This window comes from Mus musculus, chromosome 10 (assembly GCF_000001635.26).
Source record: "Mus musculus strain C57BL/6J chromosome 10, GRCm38.p6 C57BL/6J".
NCBI lineage: Eukaryota > Metazoa > Chordata > Mammalia > Rodentia > Muridae > Mus > Mus musculus.
This window is the reverse complement of record NC_000076.6, coordinates 127251672-127266258: the sequence shown is the minus strand read 5'-3', so window position 1 is coordinate 127266258 and position 14587 is coordinate 127251672. Positions and strand designations below refer to the sequence as shown.

The 14587-nt window shown below is 48.0% G+C and overlaps 1 protein-coding gene and 1 long non-coding RNA gene across 4 annotated transcripts in view; one reads left to right on the top strand and one right to left on the bottom strand.

Annotated features, from left to right (window-relative positions):
* Positions 1 to 14587, top strand: part of Kif5a (kinesin family member 5A) — a 40654-nt gene that overhangs the window by 90 nt on the left and 25977 nt on the right. For 2 of the 3 annotated variants that reach the window (NM_001039000.4, NM_008447.4), the window contains exon 1: positions 2896 to 3491. In NM_001039000.4, the coding sequence (NP_001034089.1) occupies positions 3363 to 3491 (129 nt within the window). In that variant the 5' untranslated portion in view covers positions 2896 to 3362. Of the gene's footprint in view, positions 1 to 1625; positions 3492 to 14587 lie in introns of those variants that run through there. The other variant, XM_030244919.1, reaches the window with a different exon arrangement.
* On the bottom strand, positions 515 to 1955 carry Gm40800. The gene is made up of 2 exons (XR_872171.2): positions 1558 to 1955; positions 515 to 892 (listed from the first exon to the last, which is right to left on the bottom strand). It is a non-coding gene; the product is annotated as a predicted gene, 40800 (long non-coding RNA).

Below are 14587 nucleotides of genomic sequence, written 5' to 3'. Positions count from 1 at the left end.
GTAATGGCGAGGAGACGCCGCCTAGCATTGTGGGATATGTAGTCCCGGTCTTCTGGGGCTTGGGCTGGAAGCGACAATAACAACGTTAGGGAGCTATTGCATACAGTTATCTCCTTTCGTTCTTAATAGTCTATGAAAGGAGTTTCATAATTCCTGCTTTAGAAAACCTAGAGATTGGTTACATGAAACCACACAGCTCGCCACGTTGTAAACAATAGCAAGATTTAGTAAACATTTAAAGAATAGAAAAATGAGGCCGTCTTTTCAGGTTAGGGCTTCTGGACAAAATAGAGGGACCCTAGTTAAATTTTAATTTCAGGAGCTGGAAAGATGTCCCAGGGGTTAAGAGCACAGTCCTCTTGTAGAGGACCTGGGTTCTATCCCCAGCATCCAGATAGTGGCTCACAGCCATTTATAATTCCAGTACCAGGTGCCCTCTTCTGGCCTCTGAGGGCACCAGACACACACGTGGTACACTGACATACATGCAGACAAAACACCCATACACATAAAATAAATAAATAATAACAATTTTTTATTGAAGTTAATTTCAGGTCAACAACTAACAATTGTTAGTATAAGCATGCTTCTTATATTTCTGATATGCATATAATAATCTGAAACCCAAGTTCGTCTGAGGGTGCTATTTCTTCTTCTTTTTTTCTTCAAAAGTCTGGACATCTTAAATGAAAAAGCGCTGGCTCACAGTCTGACTGAACTCTCCATGACGGTCATCAATTTCATTAATAGTTCCCCAGAAATTAGGAGGAAGGAATTTGACACAGGTCTCAAACTGTAGTTCAGGGTGGCTTGGAACTCACTTTTCAGTGCTGGGGATTGAACTCAGGACCTTACATATAGTAGCTTTGTGTCCAGTCAGCAACCAATCTTTCTGGAGGAGAGATACAGTATGGTTAATCCTCTTACTTTGCCACATCAATGCATGACAATAGAAACCCCAATTATTTAATTTAATTTGTTTCTTTGTGTGTGTGGTGTGTGTGCGCGCACACAGGAACGTGGAGATCAGAGGACAGCTGTTATGCATCTGCTTTCTCTCCCCACCATGGGGGTCCTGCAGATCAAACTCAGTCGTGTGGCAAGCCCCTTCACCTGCTGAGCCATCTCACTGACCCATTTTTAAAACAGAAGGAAAGGCTGGGTGTGGTGGCACATGCCTGGTCTAGTGAGTCCCAGAATCTCTATGTAGCTCCAGCTGTCTCAAAACAAGAACAGAAGAGGAGAAGGAGGAAGGGGGTTGGGGCTGGGATGGGAGGTGAGAGACAAATAGAAAACCTACTACGTGCTACTAGAGAAATAAAAAGGTACACTCAGGACAAAAGGAAGTCCTCAAGCCAGACACAGTGCTGTCCACATATATTCCTAGCACTTGGTAGCCTGGGTAGGAATACAGGAACAGGCTAGCCTGTGTAAGGACCCCCCACCCCCCACCCCCCCGGCCAGGTCCCATCTCAAAAATTAAAATAACCGAAAATAGAGGATGAACTGTTGCAGCTGTATAAAAACCTTGTTGGGGGCATGTGTGGGCACACATACCCACTGAATTCTTGCCTCGATGGACTGTCATTTTGAAGTCACTAAGGATGCCACCTTCTTGTCTCTAGAGGCTGGACGTTGGTATATTTCCTGAGCTTGCAAGATGCTGCAACCTTCAGAAACAGTGCCAAACGACCGAGGGTAGCGTTCCTGAATTAGGAACTCGCCATTCTCATTCCTGGCTTCTGCCCAAGCCTCGGCCTCTGTCACCATGATCTCCAGGTCATGTATTGGGCTTCTTTCTGTTGGTTCCCTTAAGAGTCAAGGAGTGTGACTAGTGAAGGCCCAGCTCAGCTGGTATCTGGCCGGTTAGGGCTTGTTTGTCTAGGCCACTGCCCTCTCATCCTTCCCCCTTAGTAACTAACTGACCCTAGACACTGGCCAGTTTCTGAGCCAAGGCCTCCACCCCCTCCCTTCTGATTTCTCCCATCACCCCATCTTCCCCTTGGCTGGAACCTCAAGCCCTGCATCGGAGCTCTCTGTTGACAAGCAGAGGCTGTGACATTGAGCGAAATCAATTTGACCAGCTCGTGGTGTTCCTGTTTTGGGCTGCGGAGGAGACAGGACAAGAACTCTCTGGGCTTGGCTCTTTGTCCCCTTTCCTTTCCTTTCCTTTCCTTTCCTTTCCTTTCCTTTCCTTTCCTATCCTTTCCTCTCTCTTTCTTTCTTTCTTTCTTTCTTTCTTTCTTTCTTTCTTTCTTTCTTTCTTTCTTTTCTTCCGATGTGGAAACTGGGAGAAGAAAAGAATGGAGACTCTGTCCAAAGGTAACTAGGGCAGTAAACACACAGAGATACTGAGCCCGTCTGAGACCCAAATGTAACTCTTTGCCCTGGAAGCTCCTCACAGCAGGACCTCTGGCCCTTTGTTCCTTTCCTCAGGCTGCTATACTCCTGTTCTCTTGCAAAAGCTGCCCTGCCTACCCATATCCCACCCCAACCTTAGAGGCCTCGATGAGAACTCCATCTGTCCCTGAATGGCTGGAAGATAGCTTGTCTTTCCTTCTATTATTATATTATATTTACTTCTATTATATATTATATTATAGAGGAGTAGGCAAGACCTGCCTGTCTTTTCTCCATGCCATGGGATCTAGACTTCACTTCTGTAGCTTCCCACCCGTAAAGGCTCACTGGCTCATTGTACATCTGAGGGGCAGAAAGAGGCTGGGAGAAGGAGGATAAGTGTGATTTAAATATGAAAAGTGGGGTGTAATGGGTGTTTTTTGTTTTGTTTTGTTTTGTTTTTTGCGGGGGTGTGTGTTCTGGAATTAAGGGAATGGGAGGCCCGTAGGTGCTCTTTCCCAGGCAGGCGACAGGCCCACCTTAGTCCTCTTTTCCATTCCTGTAGGTGGAGTCTAAGGAGGAACAGACAGGTCGCGTGTAGCAAAGTGAGCTGTGTGGGGAAGGGGTGAGGACAAGGTTATTTGCGAGCCTCCAAATCAAGGAACCAGGTGAGCCTAAGCCAAACTCCACCTTTGGGTGGTCGCAGTTCGGAGGATCACCTCCTGCGAAGGAAACCCCGCCCCCGCGGCTCCGGCGCGCCCCGCCCAGGCCCGCAGCGCGGCTGCAGCGCGAGGGGCGGAGAGGCACAGCGCGGCGAGAGGACCAGACGCCCAGGTCGCCCGCATCCAGTGCCGCAGGACACCGAAAGCTCATCTTCCCCGAGGCGTTCCAGCTGCTCCCTTGGCCTCAGCGACAGATCACCTGTCCACTGCCTCGACCTCAGCCCAGCGTCCCCTTCCTCCGGAGTACACGCTACCCTTGCAGTCGGAGACGCTCCCAGCCCCTCGTCGTCGTCGACCACCATGGCGGAGACTAACAACGAATGCAGCATCAAGGTGCTTTGCCGATTTCGGCCCCTGAACCAGGCCGAGATTCTGCGGGGGGACAAGTTCATCCCCATTTTCCAAGGGGACGACAGCGTCATTATTGGGGTGAGTGCTACATCCGAAGGAAATTAGAGGAGGGGGCGGGATGCAAAAATCTTTTCACCCCCAAGACTTAGTCCCTCTGCCTGTCATCCTGCAGCAGCTCAGGGATGCTCAGCCTCCATCCTCTCCGCCGCAGCCCCTCCTCTCCCCTGCATCAGGATGGCTGGGTGTGGCCTGCCTAGGCCTGCAGCCAAGTCTCTGCAGAGTGGGAGGGGGCTCCTTTCCCGTCATCAGGAACCCCAACTTGTCTTTGCTACTCTCTTGCAATGTTCCCACCCCTTAGAGCCAGTTCCCTGCCTTTGTGATGTTTTCCCTCTCCCCTAGAGAAAGCGCGTTTTCCCTTTGTTATTGACTCTCATCTCTACCCTAACCTCCACGAAGGGAGGGGAAGGTTAGTGGATGGGCTTGATAGGAAATGAGAAGTCTAGGGCCTCTGTGGAGGAATGAATGGGAGTGGGTTCTAGGACGGGCCCTTCCATCATCGCCTTTAGTAGTTGCTGCCTGGACTTGGGGGGAGGGAGCAGAAATCTGGTGAAGGGTTTTCTGGGAAAGCTGTACACAGATGCCACACCCAATTGGAGAGTTAGCCTCTAGGATCCTAAGGGCCTGTGTGCCTTTCTATCCCGAGTGTAGTATCAAGATGATTTCAGATCCTAAGCCCTCCCAAGTCAAAGTGCCCAAATCCTGAGTTTGTACATACTTGCTTATTCATCTTAGTCTTGAAGATCCAATACAAGGTAGTATGAGTGCTACCTCGTCATGGCAGCCCTCTCCCAAGGAGATCGTCAGGCGAATTAATGCTTTCTGTGCACTTGGTGTTCTGTGCTTAGGACTGAAGTCTCAAGATTGCAGTAAGCAGTGTTCATACTTCCGTTTTGCAGACGAGGAGATTGAGGTTCAAGGAAGTTGAATGACTTTCTCAAGGTCATGCCGAGACTCCGTAGATCTGCTAGTCTACAGAACTGAACTTGAGTCTGTGACTCCAAAACCCACATGGTTTTCCTTTATGCCACCCCACCTCCCCAGATTTCCATTCCAGGCCATTGTGATGGTCTGAAGGGCCGCTCGGTCTTGCTCCTTCCACCTTTCTTAGGGTGTTAAGGACTTTCAGGGTAAGAGGATCTGAGGTCCAGTTCTGTAGGACTTTGGGGGTATTGAGCCAAGAAGTTGTTGTTAGTATCAGATGGGAGGAGCAGCTATGAAGGCAGTTGTCAAGGTCAGGATGATTCTTGAGTGCCTTGGTCCACAGTGCTTGGCATAAAGCAACCAGAGAGGGGACACCTGCACCTTCTGAGTTAGGCAATGTAATCGTGTCTAGGAGAAGCTCCAAGCTCCTACCTCTAGCCTGTCCTAGTTTCACAGAGTGAACTCGGTGGGTGGTTTTTGTAGTGTGTGTGTCTTTGCCACAAGAGAGTATCTCTGTTTTGCCCGAGGGTCTTTGCTGTTTGGTCAGTGTGGCCAGGTTAAAATACAGTCCCTATCAACCCCAGGGACCCCACCTCTCTCTGAGTAACCTGGCTGGCTGGCTTTAAGTGGAGAATTTGCAACTTGAGGCCCCTTCAAGTTATAAAGACTGAAAACCAGGAGAGAGTAGCCATGGGAAGCCAATCCACTCGGGTGGACTTTAAAGCTAACGTCTCTGTTCCAGATTTATCCACTCTATGGAGACGGACTCCTTTTAGGCTCTGTGGGTCATCCTGGTGTGGGATGGGTCCTGGCCTGTGACACACCAGGGAAGGGGGGAGGGTGAAAAGAAACCCATGGCTCCCTGGTAACACAGCTTCTGTCTCAGCTCCATAGCTGATCTCCTCATATCTGTTCTGCCAATCCTTGTGGGGCTATAACTCAGTCTGAATCTTCCCTTGCCCAAGGCCTCCTGTTAGTCTCTTACTCCAGATGTAAGTTCTTATAGGGGCCATTTTGTCTCGGGCAACATCCTTAGAGCTGCCTGCATTCTGGAAGTCCGTTCTTCACTCAGTCAAAGGATGGCCTCGGTATTTTGGGGAGGTCCTTGAAGACTCCAGTAGAGTCACGGCAACTACCTCTCACCTCTCCCTGTTTTCTACTCCAGCTCTGTGTGTGTGTGTGGGGGTGGGGGGGAGGGAACCTGCCTACTGAGGAGTGGAAGAAGCCGCTTTGGAATGTCTGGGTAGATGAGGGAGGACACACTGGGATTGAGTAGGAGAGGACAACTCCCCAGAGCCAGCAGCCCTGCTCCCTCCTGTGACGTGCTCCCCTCTCCTCTGCTCCCTCCTGTGATGTGCTCCCCTCTCCTCTGCTCCCTCCTGTGACGTGCTCCCCTCTCCTCTGCTCCCTCCTGTGATGTGCTCCCCTCTCCTCTGCTCCCTCCTGTGACGTGCTCCCCTCTCCTCTGCTCCCTCCTGTGATGTGCTCCCTTCTCCTCGAAGCCCTGCAGTTAGTTAGTTGCTCTAGGCTTCAGAGGCCCTTCTGTTGCTGGGCTGCATTCTGCTTGCAGAGGGTAGAACAGCAAGATGGAGAGACAGCTCTGTAGGCCTCATCTCTTTCTGAAGTGTAAGGAGTGGGATTTGACAAAGTCAGCAGTCCTTGTCACAGAAGAAGGCTGGTGGGACACAGTGTGTGTGAGCTGTTGTCTTGGTTTGCTCTTTTACACTTAGAATCCGGTCTGACGTTTTCACTGGGCTCATCTTTGTTCCAGCCTGGACCACTGCATCCGTGCCAGATGTGGGGGAGGGGAACAGCAAGAAATCAATCAAAGTCAATCTTTCCCCCACCCCCCTTTTCAGCTGTCCAAAGCTTCTTTCCTCAGGTCTCCCAAAAGATAAATGAATTCTGCTTTTGGGTGTTTTGAAACAGGGTTTCTCTGTGTAGCCCTGGCTGTCCTGGAACTCACTCTGTAGACCAGGCTGGCCTTAAACTCACAGAAATCTACCTGCCTCTGCCCCTCTGCCCCTCTGCCCCTCTGCCCCTCTGCCCCTCCCTCTGCCTCTGCTTCCCAAGTGCTGGGATTAAAGGCATGCGCTACCTCTGCCCGGGTTATTGTTTTTTTTTTCATGACACTTATGTATTTTGTTGTCTGATACCTGTGGTGGGCATGCATGTGCCACAGCACACACGTGAGCATCAGAGGACAGCTTTCAGGAGTCAGTGTTCTGTCCCGTGTAGGTCCTGGGAACTGAACTAATAATACCAGCAGCACTTTCAACCACTGGGCCATCTCTCTGGCCCAGTTTTGCTCTGTTTTGTTTTTGAGACAGACCTTCCCATATGCCTCAGCGCAGTCTGGAACTCTATGAATTCCAGGCTGCACTTTGTCCATCCTCCTGTCTCAGCCTCCTGAGTGTTGGGATCGCGGGCACCTGCTACCATCGTGACTTCAAGGGTCCTGAAGGGAAAGTAAGGGTCTCTTTAGCTTTGAGGGAAGTGTCATGGAAGATGCAGAGCTGAGGCAGTATTCACTGTGGCTAGTGTCACTCAAGCGTTACCGTGGCAACAACCCCCAAAGATGTTACCATAGAATAGGGCCTGGTGCTTGAAGATTTGGGTTCTACCAAAGGCGACAACTAAGTAGGTCTCTAGATCCCTACCCTTGGCTCCCCATTAACATCAATCAGCACATGTGATGCAAAGCCATCACGGGATTCTGGGAACTTCCTGAGCCAGTGCACTTCATTAGTACACTAATGAAGGGAACGCAGAGTGGGTTCAAAGACAGCATGGCGCCCGACTGTGGGACTTTGTGAGGAGAGTCTCTAGAGAAGGCTAGAGGGAGTGTGGAGCTTTCAGGGCTGGGAGAGAGCATCCTTGAGGTGTGGAGACTCTGCAGGGATATTGCTAATGCTGCAGGTCACCACTCAGCTCCAAGCTTTGCCATTGGCTGGTGTACAGTTACTAGGGGAAGGAGGGGGAAGGAGGCCCCTTGAACAGACTCGGGGAGGACCCTTTCTGCAGTGGTGTCCAGGCTAGACAAGGGGGTGGTGAAAGGCTGGTTCTACTTGAAAACAGTTTGAGAAATGCAGCCCGGGGAGGGGAGGGCCATGCGACAAGCAGAGGTGAAGCTGTAAGGAGGAGGAGGAGCTGACGCACGGTTGGCGTTTGCTGTTCCATGTCCGAGCATGGAAACTGTGCTCACCATATCATAGCTGTGTGATGGTGGGAGAGCTGCCAGGCCACCCCAAACCTCAGTTTCCTCTTTTATAAAGTGAGAATAACAATACTTAACCCCTAGGATTACTGTGCCCATCACATGAGACACCGTGCACAAACTGCACCATGCTAATGGGCACATGATATCATCTCTGCTTTTAACTTTTGCTTGGGGAGTTGGAGTCTATGTAGTGTGTGCATGTATGTGTGCACATGTGTGTGAGAGAGTGAGCATGCACATATCCCTATATGCAGAGGCCAAAGGAGAAAGTCTGAGTCCTCTTCTGTTGCTGGCCACCTGTTCCCTTGAGACAGTCTCTTACTGAATCTGAAGTTACTATTGTGGCCTGGGCTCCCCTGGGATCCACCTGTCCCTACCTCCCAATACTAAGGTTACAGGCACACACAGCCGTGCCCAGGTTTTACATGGTTTCGATCCAGCTTCTCTCGCATGCACAGCTGTGCTCTTACTTACCGGGTCACCTCCCAACCTAGGTTATTAAAATTACATAAATAAATTAATTAATTAGTGGAGTTGGGGTACACACATCACAGAACACCAGTGCAGGTCCCAGGACAACGTGCAGGAGTTCAGTTCTCTCCATCCACCCAGTGAGTCTGTGAATGGAACTCGGGCAGTCAGGTGGTTTGGCAGCGGACACCTCTATCTGCTGAGCCATCTAGCCAGCCCTGGTTCATTGAGACAGGATCTTGCTGTGTGGCCCTGGCTGGCCTATAAGTCACTGTGTAGTTCAGGGTGGTTCACATTCAAGCTCGAGGCCCCTTTCCTGCCTTAGCCTCTCGAGTAGCATTGTGGGTGTGTGCCCCCAAATAAACAGATTAACAGCTAAAATGTTAGCTGAGCACTATGGTTCACGCCCTGTGAATCCTAGCACTCGGGAAGCTAAGGCAGGAGGATTGGAACTCTGAGGCTAACTTGGACTCTACGGAGACCATGCCTGAAAAAGAAGGTAAGGGAGCCAGGGCGTGGTGGCACATGGTGGTGCACACCTTTAATCCCAGCACAGGGTAGGTACACGCAGGTGGATCTCTGAGTTTGAGGCCAGCCAAGGCTACATAGAGAAACCTTGTCCCCCCAGAACCAAAAACCAAACCAAACAAACAAACAGAAGGTGGGGAAGGAATTGCTGAGGAGATGGCTCAGAGGTTAAGAGCACTGGCTGCTCTTCCAGAGGACCTGGGTTCAGTCCCCAGAAGCCTCATAGGAACTCACAACTGTCTGTAACTCCGGGTCCAGGGAATCGGCTACCCTTTTTCTGATCTCCACAGGCACTGGGCATGCAGATGGCACACACACATACATATATACATGTAAAGAGACACTCATACGAATACAACAAAAGTAAATAAAATGGTTTTTATACATCTTGTCTCTGCACACGCCTAATTTGGAAGTGCTAAACACTCTGTCCTCTTATGAATGGCTGCATCCAAACCTCTAGGCCTGTACCCAGCTCTTCCTAGTCGATATCTGTTTATTCAGCAAACACAGGGAGTCGCTGAGTTCCAGGGACTGTGCTTGGTGCGGGGGGATTTGGACGGGTGTTGTCCTTGGGGACATTCTAGATCTGGGTGGTGATTTGAAACTTCGGGAGAACCCGGGGCAGCGGCAGCAGTGGACCATCAGAAGGCATCCTTCTAGCAGGGTGTGGCTGCAGTGGTGCTGATTACAGCACTTGGAAGCCCAGAGGCAGGAATGAGGACTGTGAGTCGCAGGCTAGCCTGGGCTACCTAGCAAGGTCCTGTCCGAAGCAAACAAATGGCGTTTACCAGCTCTGTGTTAATTTCCTTACCTTCCAAGAAAGATCCTTTTTAACACACGACACCTTTAATCTCAGCACGCTGGGAGCAGAGACAGGTGAATCTCTGTGAATTCCAGGCCAGTCAGGACTACACAGTGAAGCCCTGATCCCAAGCAAAAGACAACCGAAAGCACACAACATACCAACAAAACAAAAATGATGTGTAGCTCAGACTGACCTCAAACTCTTGGTGATTCCCCTGCCTCAGCTGCCCAGTGCTGAGGTTACAGGCATGTGCCACCATGGTTAGCAGATGGAAAATCTTAGGTTACATCACTTAAGGTGGAGGCAGGAAGACCATGTTTGAGGCCATGGGGCTGCCGGGCTCCATACAAATCAAATGAAAAAACAAAAAACCCAAACAATAAAAAAGAGCTAGAAATTGGAGTTGAGGGGCCAGACAAGAAATATGAAGTAATGAAGTCATAACATTTGTCATGGTTGATCACAAGAATGGTAAATGCACCCATTCCTTAGGTCTTGAGTGTCTTTTATCCTCCTCACAGGCCTGAGAGCCCCGCCCATCTTCCCTCTGCACTCCTTTCCAGCCAGGCACGCCTCAGCTTCAGCATTTGGAGAGCGCCCGCCATCTTATTCATCCAGCGCTTTCTGGAATCCTACCACTGGGAATGTTTTGAAAGAGTGTGTGTAGATTTGCGTGTGTTGGTTCCCGTGTTCCCGGGGGGGTGGGGGTGGGGTGGGGGGAGGTGGGAGGGGCCAGCCTGGCTGGAAAGTTATATTTAGCCCCCTTTGGCTGGAAGGCATCCAGGCAGCATGGTGGAGAATCATTGGCGGAGAAGAGAGGCACGTCATTGGTCTGAGATAGACACGCTGTGTTTCTGTTTCTGACCACTGGGTGGAAGAAACATGGATGTGGATCAAAGTTAGAGAACTAAGGTAGAGTTTAAAAATAAATAAATAAATAAATAAATAAATAAATAACATTGGGCCGGGCAGTGGTGGCGCACGCCTTTAAAGGCAGAGACAGGTGGATTTCTGAGTCCAAGGCCAGCCTGGTCTACAGAGTGAGTTCCAGGACAGCCAGGACTACACAGAGAAACCCTGTCTCAAAAAAAAAAAAAGGAAATAATATAATTATAAACTTAATACATTTAATTGTTGGCAAAGTTAAAGACAAAAAGCACATAGAAAATACAAAAATCAATCTTACTTCACCATTCTAAGAAAATAATTGTTATTTCCTGTTTGGTTTCTGTTGTTCTTTGGTTGGTTGTGGGGGGGGGATGTTGCTCTTGATATTTTTGAACTCTTTAAAAACGTTTAAATTACATTTGATTTATTTATTCTGTGGGTGTATGTGTGTGTAGGCATGTTTGTGCACCATGGCACCCAGGAGATTCGAGAACCACTTGCAGGAAGCAGTCTCATCTATTGTGTGGGTTTGGAGGCTCAAACTCAGGTGTTCATGTTTGGCAGTGCGTGTCTGCCCATGAGCCACCTGCTGCCTCCCCAAACCCTTCTCCAGGACAGGGTCTCCCTCTGTAGCCCAGGCTGGCTTCAGACTCAGCAATTCTTCTGCTGCAGCCCCTGAAGTGCTAGGATTAAAGATATGGGCCCCTACACACAGAATTCCATGTATTCTCAGCATATGTATAGGTAATTTATAAAGTTATATCATAAGTGATATGTGTTCATATACTTCTGGAAGATTCTAGATTGAGTCCAATGCTTGCTAAGATCTCTTTCTACCCCTGAGCTATAATCACAGCCCCACTAAATATTTTACATAACTTTTATCTTTTTACAATGGTTTTAGTATTTATTTTTCAAACAGCTTTGATATGTATCTTACGCTGGCCTAGAATTTATGGCAATCCTCCTGCCTCAGCCTCCTGAGTACTGGGGTGATAGGCATGCACCAGCATGCCTTGCTCATCTTGTAATTTTGGTGTTTGTTTGTTTGTTTGTTTGTTTTTCCAAGATAGGTTTCTCTGTGTAGTCCTGACTATCACTCTGTAGGCTACAGCATGGAACTCACTTGTTTCTGCCTCCTGAGTGCTGGGATTAAAGGCATGTGCCACCCCTGCACAGCTCATTTTATAGTTGTTAATCTAATCTTTCAGTAAGTCTTATAGGAAGATGTAACAAAATCTAAATAATAGAAATTTTATAATGAAAAGTAATCTTCCTCTGAACTTTTCTTCCTTAGCCTCTTTCTTTTAGAAAAAAACACCACTATCAGTTTCTTTGGACACTTCCAAAAACATATGTACTTACAATCAAGTTCCTGCACACATGTATACATTGTATACACTTACAGTCAAGCACATATGTACATGCATATGTCTTGGTTAGGGTTACTATTGCTGTGATAAAACACAATGGCCAAAATCAAGATAAGGAGAAAAGAGTTTGTTTGGTCCATGCTTCCTCGGCTGTTCATCACTGGGGGAAGTCAGGACAGGAACTCACACAGGGCAGGAATCTGGAGGCAGGAGCTGATGCAGAGGACATGGAGGATGCTGCCTACTGGCTTGCTTCTCAAGGCTCGCTCAGCCTGCTTCCTTATAAAGTGCAGGACCACCAGCCCAAGGCTGACATTACCAACCAGGAGCTGCACCACCCCCCATCACTAATTAAGAAAATGCTCTTCGGGCTTGCCTACCATTTGATATTATGAAGGCATTTTCTCAAGTGAGGTTCCCACCTCTAAGATGACACATTAAACTAGCCAGCACACATATGTCTCTTGTACATGTGCTAGCATACTATATATGCTATTTTGTGCTTTAAAAAAATTACCTTTGAACCTTGGAAATCTTTCCATATCAGCACATAAAATCCATCTCATCCAACATGTGAGCAGCTGAGTGATTGCTGTCTGGGGTGGTCTGGTGTGAGCAGCTGAGTGACTGCTGTCTGGGGTGGTCTGGGAGGCTTGTCTCCTGAGCACTGACACCACCCCACACATGTTGCTGAACAAAGAGATCAATCTCTTTGTTTAAAACCTTCAGACTTGGGGCTGGAGAGATGGCTTAGGGCTTAAGAGCACTGGCTGGCTGCTCTTCCAGAGGTCCTGAGTTCCAGCACCCACATGGTGGCTCACATCCGATGCCCTCTTCTGGTGTGTCTGAAGACAGCTAAGGTGTGTTCATATAAATAAATAAATAAATAAATAAATAATAAATAAATAAATAAATAAATTTGCTAAAAGAAATCAACTTTAGACTTTCTGGTCTGGGTGTGGTATCTCACACCTTTATCCTTAGCATTTGGGAGGCAGAGACAGGAGAATCTCTGAGTTCAGGGCCTGCATGGTCCACAGTGAATTCCAAGCCAGAATTCACTTTTTGAATGTCCCCCAAAACAAAAATAGTAGATTTTCAGATTTAAAAAAAAAAAGAAGTTTTCTTATTTTGGGGGAAAAAAGTTTGTTCTTCTTGCTGCTGCTGCTATTGTTGTTGTTTAGACAGGGTCTCACTCTGTAGACCAGGCTAGCCCTCAAACTCACTGAAATATGCCGGTCTCTGCTGCCACCCTGAGTGCTAGGAGTGAGCTGGAGAGAGAGCTCAGACTTAAAGACCAGGCTCACAAAGCGACGAGACTTGGGTCACAAAGACTGCAGAAAAGTTTTAAGTAAAAGGCAAAATAAAACAGCAACAACCATAAGCCTCAGACTGAAGCAGCACGGTGGCTCCCTCCGCAGGCGCAGCCTTCTGGAAACTAAGCTGAGGGGCTTTGCCATGAATTGATGGTTATCCCGGACTACGGCATGAGGGCCTGTCCTCCAAAAATAATCAAATGAAATAAAAGTGGAGGCTCTCTAATGGAGGATAGCTGCTATTAGCATGTTTTCCTATTCAGGATATATACACACAAGTATACACATATATATATGTATATATACACACACACACATATATAAAATGTGTGTCTGTATACATTTAAATATATTTATATGTATGTATAAATATATATTTGTATATACATATATGTATATAAATACATGTATAGATACAGTGATGTATAATATACATATATGTATATATAATCTTTAAAACTTTTATTCCTTTTTCCTCTCCCATCCTCGGCCCCATCCCATCTTCTTTCCTTCTGTGCTGAGGCTGATGAGGGCTCAGGGTCCCATGTATGCTACACACTCACTGGACCACACTCCAATTGTTTGACTATCTTATGGTTTTCTTTAGGACAGACCTCTGGAGTTAACGTTTTCTTTCTGTCCATTTCTTATCACTTCAGTAAGTGATCTTGCAAACCACATCCCTAGCACTGGAATCCTGGTGCAGAGTATTAATATTTCAGCCCTTGATGGAGCAGGATGACTTGCTAGAACCGGTCTGCCACGCCCCATTAAGGAGCTGCTTCCCCAACTCCTCTCCTTTGTGAACTCCATCTCCGGGCGTCATCCTTTTTAAGTGTAACTTGATATTTTGGTGGCAGGATCAAGCCCAGGGTCTTGCCCTTGCTATAGCAGGTGTTCTCGAAGCCTCTCATCCCCGCTGCCCCCCAGCTTTGGTAGCATTGATCATGGAGCAGCCAAATAAGTGCTTCCGGCTGGTTTTAACCAAAAGCCAGATTTAATTTAAAAAAAAATTTTTTTTTTTGTTCAGTCTTTTGCTTTGTGAAGTCCTTGGGTAGCTGAGGACGGCTTGGGGTCATCCTCCAGCATCTGCCTCCACCGTGCTAGGCTTACAGACACGAGCTACCACACCTCCTTTATTTAGCGCTGGGGACCAAATCCAGGAACATGGTAGGCAAGCATTCTACCAATGGTGCATTTCCAGCCCCAGTTTAAAAATTAATTTTGCTATTTTTTGACATGTATGGGTGTTTTGCATGTGTGTATCTCTGTACCACGTGCATGCCTGGTGCACATGGAAGCCAGAAGAGGCCATCAGGCCATCAGATCCTCTGGATCCCACGTGACAGAGAGTTGTGAGCCACCATAGGGGTGCTGGGAAATGAACCAGGTCCTGTGGAAGAGCAGCCGATGCTACCCTGAACCATCTCTCCACCCAAAGTTTGTTTTTTGTTTTTTGTTTCTTTCTGTTTTGAGACAGGATCTTACTATGTAGCACTGACTGGCCAGGAACTCACTATGTAGACCAGGCTAGCCTCAAACAACCAGAGATCCTGTTGCCTTTACTGGGGTGATAGGAGCTGCTGTGA